The sequence below is a fragment of the Harmonia axyridis genome, chromosome 4 (assembly GCF_914767665.1).
Source record: "Harmonia axyridis chromosome 4, icHarAxyr1.1, whole genome shotgun sequence".
NCBI classification, from domain to species: domain Eukaryota; kingdom Metazoa; phylum Arthropoda; class Insecta; order Coleoptera; family Coccinellidae; genus Harmonia; species Harmonia axyridis.
Window position 1 is genome coordinate 25968710 of NC_059504.1, and position 6355 is coordinate 25975064.

General features: G+C 38.9%; 2 protein-coding genes across 2 annotated transcripts; both read left to right on the plus strand.

Moving 5' to 3' along the window:
• Positions 1-423: 423 nt before the first annotated feature.
• Positions 424-3237, plus strand: LOC123678636. Its single transcript, XM_045615768.1, has one exon. The coding sequence runs from the start codon at positions 424-426 to the stop codon at positions 3235-3237; it is 2814 nt and encodes a 937-aa protein (XP_045471724.1).
• A 201-nt stretch (positions 3238-3438) lies between these two features.
• LOC123678637 lies at positions 3439-3891 on the plus strand. The gene has a single exon (XM_045615769.1). It carries the CDS (start codon positions 3439-3441, stop codon positions 3889-3891), a length of 453 nt encoding a protein of 150 aa, XP_045471725.1.
• Positions 3892-6355: the final 2464 nt, after the last annotated feature.

Sequence of the window (6355 nt, forward strand, 5' to 3'; positions counted from 1 at the left end):
CCCCAAGAACGTCATTCATTCGCCAAGCAGAAACATCTATGTTTCAATTGTTTGAGTAACATACATGATTTGCGATCTTGCAAGTCTGTGAATACGTGTCGAAAATGTCATCAACGACATCACACCTTGTTGCACCTTGCACGGCCCTCCAGTGAAACTTCCGCTGGATCAGAGGAACCTCCTTCTACCTCTTCTGATTGGGCAGTTTTGTCAGCATCCGCTGGTGTCTCTCATAAAACACCTACAGTTCTATTGTCCACCGCGTTAATTGAAGTCAGAGATAATTTTGGAATGTTTCATCGTTTTCGTTGCTTGATTGACAGTGGATCCATGTCTTCTTTCATAACTCGAAAGGCTGCGAATTTGTTAGGTTTACCCCGGCACAAACTTGATGTTGAGGTAAAAGGTCTTAATTCCATGAAAATGAACGCTTCTTATGGTTCTTTAGTTTTAATGTTTCGCCCATGTAAATTGAATGGTCCTGTTTTGTTGACAGACGCAATAATTTTAGACAGAATTTGTGATGAGATACCTTCTCATCCGATTCCTGTTTCCGCTTGGTCCCATTTAGCGCACATAAAATTAGCCGACGAATCCTTCCATACCCCTGGTAAGATTGATATTTTATTAGGCGCAGATGTTTTTTCGAAAATCATGTTGACTGAACAGATAATTGGAAAACCTGGTCAAATTGACGCTATGAACACCATTTTCGGTTATATTTTAATGGGGAAGTTCTATTGTAAATCAAAACCATCTATATCAACATTTTTAACTTCATGTTCAGATTTCTCCACAGATATTTCTCTGCAAAAATTTTGGGAACTTGACTCCTTGCCTTCAGTAGAACCGATATCCCCTGATAACAAACTATGTGATCAGATATTTTCCGATCAACACTATCGCGACAGCGAGGGTAGATACGTCGTTTCGCTTCCATTTCGCAGTTGTTTGCCGCAGTTTACTGGAATGCGTGAACTGGCGCTGCAAAGGTTCTTTACTCTTGAACGAAGACTTTTGAAAACGCCCGATTTGTATAAATTATATGTTGAGTTTATGCGGGATTATCTTGAATCCAATCATATGGAGATTATTCCTTACGACTGCATTAATCGAAACTCATATTATCTTCCTCATCACTGCGTTGTAAAAGCTCAGAATAGTCAGAGTAAAATTCGTGTAGTATTCAATGCTTCCGCAAAATCTCCTTGTTCTGAAGAAGGTTCACTAAATGATCATCTTCTTACCGGGAAGAAACTTCAAAGGGATATAATTTCGATTTTACTTCGTTTTCGGTTGCATGAATATACAGTATGCGCCGATATCCGACAGATGTATCGCATGATTCGTATAAGGCCAGACCATGCAGATTATCAACGCATTATTTGGAGGTTTTCAGTCGATGAGGCACCTCAAGACTATAGGTTACTCACAGTAACGTATGGTGTAAATAGTGCCCCATATCTAGCATTGCGCACCCTCATTCAGTTAACTGATGATGAGGGTCCTAAATTTCCTTTGGCTTCAAAAGCACTACTCGAAAATACGTATGTTGATGATATCGTTGCTGGCAATTCGTCGTTGGAAGGAGCCAAACTGTTGCTCCAGCAACTAGTTGAACTTTTGAATAGGGGTAATTTCGAACTTAGAAAATTTTCTTCCAATTGCCCTTCCGTTTTGGCAGGAATACCGTCTTCACATATGTCAGCTGATCCTCTGACATTTGACCAGGAAGATGAACACTTTTCTTTGAAGATTTTGGGTTTGCAATGGGATCCAAAGGGAGATTGTTTTCGCTTCAGCTTTGAACCCTTGAATAAATCTTCTACAAAGCGACACTTACTTTCCCAAATAGCTCGCATCTATGATCCCATAGGTTTTTTAGCTCCAGTGACTTTTCTCCTGAAGCACCTCTTGCAAAGAGTCTGGTCGTCAGGTATTGATTGGGATGATGAACTTCCTCCAGATATCGCTAGAGTCTGGGATGCATTCAAATCCCAAATTCAGATCCTATCCTCGATCACCATTCCTCGCAAACTTCTCTCCCCGAAAGCCAAGTCTTACCAACTCGTAGGATTTTGTGACGCCTCTGAGAGGGGTTACTGCGCCGTGGTTTATAATCGTATGATTGATGACAACGATCAACCAAATAATAATTTTTTATGCGCAAAAACTAAAGTTTCTCCTCTGAAACGAATAACAATTCCGCGTCTTGAATTGTGCGGTGCTGTACTGCTAGCCAAGCTCCTCTCATATTGCCTTCACGTATTTCGGGATTCTATAGATTTTTGTAAAGTTTACGCTTTCACGGATTCCCAAATCACATTAGATTGGATCAAGGGATCACCACATCGGTGGCCTACATTTGTAGCCAACAGAGTAGCTCACATCCAGGAGAAGGTACCTAGTGCTTCGTGGTATCACATTGACTCCAAAAATAACCCCGCTGATGCCGGGTCCAGAGGGTTATTGCCTTCAGAATTCGCCTATCAGTCCATTTGGTTTGATGGACCTCAATTATTGCACACGCCTTCAAGCTCATTTCCTGTTAATATCGATATTGATGTGACCACTCAACAGAACATTAATAATTTTTGCTCGAAACTTTCAGATAAATCTGCCCAGAATATTATAATTTCTTTACTCGATAGTATTTCTTCGTTGACCAGAATTCAAAGAATTCTCGCATATGTTCTTCGCTTCACGCATAACGCTAAAAAAGAGAGTGATAAACTGTCTGGAAATCTCACACTCCTTGAGCTAAATGAATCATTGTTTCAATTAGTCAGAGTCACGCAACAACATGCCTTTTCAACCGAAGTTAAAGGGAACACTTTTCCCAAACATTGGCAAAAATTGAAAATTTTTCTTGATGAACGAGGTATATTAAGAGTAGGAGGCAGGATTGATTCATCCTCGTTATCTTTCGAGTCAAAACACCCAATGCTTTTACCTAAAAAGAGTCGTTTGACAGCACTTGTCGTTGATATGTACCATAAAAAATATTTACATGCAGGACTTCGCACTCTTAGATTTCTGATTGCTCAAAGATTTTGGATCATCAGTGGTAGAAAGGCCATTTCTTCGGTTTTGAATAGGTGTTTAAAATGTTTCAAAATTCGGCCCAAGCCATATCAACCCCCTATGGGTGCACTTCCAAAACCACGGATTTCTGAAGTTAAACCTTTCAGTAATTGTGGAGTAGATTTCGCAGGTCCTTACTCTATAACTATATAGGTAGGTCGACATCGTGGTGTCAAAACGGTGAAGGCTTATGTATGTTTATTTGTTTGTTTCGCTACAAACGCAACCGATTTGTCCACTGAGACATTTCTATCCGCTCTCCAAAGACTTATTGCGCGACGAGGAAGAATAAGTCATTTATATTCTGACTGTGGTACTAATTTTGTCGGTGCCAATCGAGAAATAATCAATTTGATGAAAGATTCTGCTGAAAGGGAGCACATACAGTGGCATTTCAACCCCCCTTCAGCACCGCATATGGGTGGTTTATGGGAAGCAGGTGTCAAATCTGTGAAAACCCATTTGAGCAGAGTTATAGGAGCTCAAATTCTCACATATGAGGAGTTTTATACGGTTCTTTGTCTCATCGAGGCTATATTGAACTCTCGCCCGCTAGAAGCATTGTCTTCAGACCCAGAAGATGTGTCCGCCCTTTCACCTGGTCATTTCCTTACCCTTGAACCACTTAATGCCCTTCCTTATCCCGATATTACCCAACTTCCCTTGAACCGCCTTAGTCGTTGGCAATGTCTCCAGCGAATTCAACAAGATTTTTGGAAACGTTGGCAACGTGAATACCTGCACACTTTGCAGCAATGTTCCAAATGGTACACGCCGGACAATAATCCTCCTAAACTTGGAGATTAAGTGCTCATCAAAGATGAGAGGCTTCCTCCTTGCCAATGGGCACTTGGACGAATTTCATCTCTGTCCAGTGCAATCGATGGACGTTCCCGCATCGCCACTGTTAAAACCCGATCTGGTTTCTTGAAGAGACCGGTTGTTAAGCTTTTCCCTTTGCCTGTTGAAATTTGATAGGCACCTATATTAATTGTGGTTAATAAATTAATTTTTTTTTCTCTCTCAATTTTTTTTTATAATTAAGTCGCACCTAATGCAGTTTTAGAAAACCAATGTTATGTACGGTATTTATTTTTTTTTCTCTTTTTTTTTTATCTTCCATTCATTTTCCATTTTTCGCGCCCGGAGAATGTTTGTGCAAGAAACAGTTATGAAGTTCGAGCGACCGCGAAGTATCATAGGATTGCGCGTAAACGATGTCAACACTGATGGCTCTGCCCAGAACGCAAGAGACATATGAATAATATAGTTTGAATGATTGACTTCGCTAGTTCGCCCAAAAATTGTGCTTGACATTTCTAAATATTAATTGACTTTTCGCATTTTTTTTCTTGATTTTTTAACGCTTTTGAAATACCCGCTTTATTCATCGCTTTGTCTTTTCGCCTACGCCTTTGTTAGTGTTTTTTCTACACCGCTTTAAACCCAGAAAGTTGGAGCTGATAACCCGCACCAAGGGCCCTGTGAAGAGCTGGGATTTGTACCAGAGACCATTTGTTCTTCAACCTGAAGCCCCATTTAGTAAGTCATCATTGTTGACCGCAATTATTATTTGCATTATTATCAAATATTTCGCTGTCGCTCCAACTATCCAACTACAAACGCACGCAGATATACAGTCCATTTTTCTCTCAAACAATACTGAGCTATCGGACGTAACAATGCTTTTTTGGACTTCATAAACAAACATCATATTATATATTCTACACAACATGGTTTTCGCAGTGGTAAGTCCACTCAGTCAGTTTTACTGCATTTTTATAATACACTTGTCGATTTTCTCAATAATGGCGAGTGCTGCAGTTTTATGTGACTTAAGCAAGGCTTTCGACTGTGTTAATCATCAGAAATAACTGAGTATTTTAGAATCTTACGGTTTCTAGAGGCAAGCCTTATAACTGGTTGAGGACTTTTCTTGAAAATCGAATTGTTTTGAGATTGATGGTTCGATATCACTGGTGACGTCGAAGAGGGAATCGGTGTGTATGGGTGTGCCTCAGGGGTCCATATTGGGGCCGATTCTATTTTTACTATTTATAAATAGATTTGGAGCCAGTATACTCCACGATTTCATTGCGTATGCGGACGATATATCCTTTTTAAAGCCTTAGACAAATGCGTTATTGTTGAAAGAAGTAATCGAGAAATTATTGTACGCCGCTTGCATGTTTTTCAACAACCACGATCTATATTTCAATGCTAAGAAAACCCAAATAATTCGTTTTCATAACTATAAACAACTTGATTTCGGTGATACACTCTTGTCCAATATGAATACGGTCAAGTTTCTTGGTGTTGAATTTGATGAACACGTCTACTGGGTGTCGCACTTTGGAGGTCTGGCTTCGAAGTTGCAACCTTACCCTTACCTGTTTAGAAACGGTGCTGGATGTTGGCCAGCTTGTGAGTATCTATTATGCAAGTGGAAACTCGTCTTCGATATGGAATCTGCTTTTGGAGTATCTCAACCAGATCAAAAGATGTATTTGTTGCACATAAGGCAATTTTGAGGTGCATTTTTAATATTCCTAAGAGAGAAACCTGTACACTGGCTTTCAGGTCCGGCAATATTTTGACGCTTGCCAGTTTATATATTTTTGGAATTTCGTGTTATATTTATTGCAACATAAGCTCTTTCGAACGTAATGAAGAGATTCATAACATGAATACACGCCGAATATGATTGATTTACACGCAGGTTGCAAAATACAGGATTGCTCAGAGTGCACATAACTATATCTAGGACCACGTATTTTCACGGCTTTAAGATGTTTAAGACGCGGCTTAAAGCATTTTTGATGCAGATAAGTTTTTATACTGTGCAAGATTTTTTTTTTGCAGTCCTGTACAGTAATATAATTTTTTATATGTATATATGTTTTTGATTTCTATGTTGAAGTTTGTTAATATTCCTATATTTTAGAATTTGAAGTTTCCGACACAATGTAATAATTATCTTATCAAAAATAATCATTTCCATTATTTTAAAGAAATTCATCATCTAAAAATTCCTTAACACTATAATAACTTTTTTTTATAAGTAACCACTTCACGAATCACGGCTTTCTTGGCTTATAATTCAAGATGACAGAAAATAACAATTTTTAGATAACTCACTTTGGTTAACAGCTCTTCACTTTTCAAGATAAGTATAGGATACAAGATCGAGCATCCTTACCAAGGAAGTAAAATGATAAAAAAAATGTTTGCCCAAAAATTTCTTTACCATGGTAGAAAAACAGTTGGACTA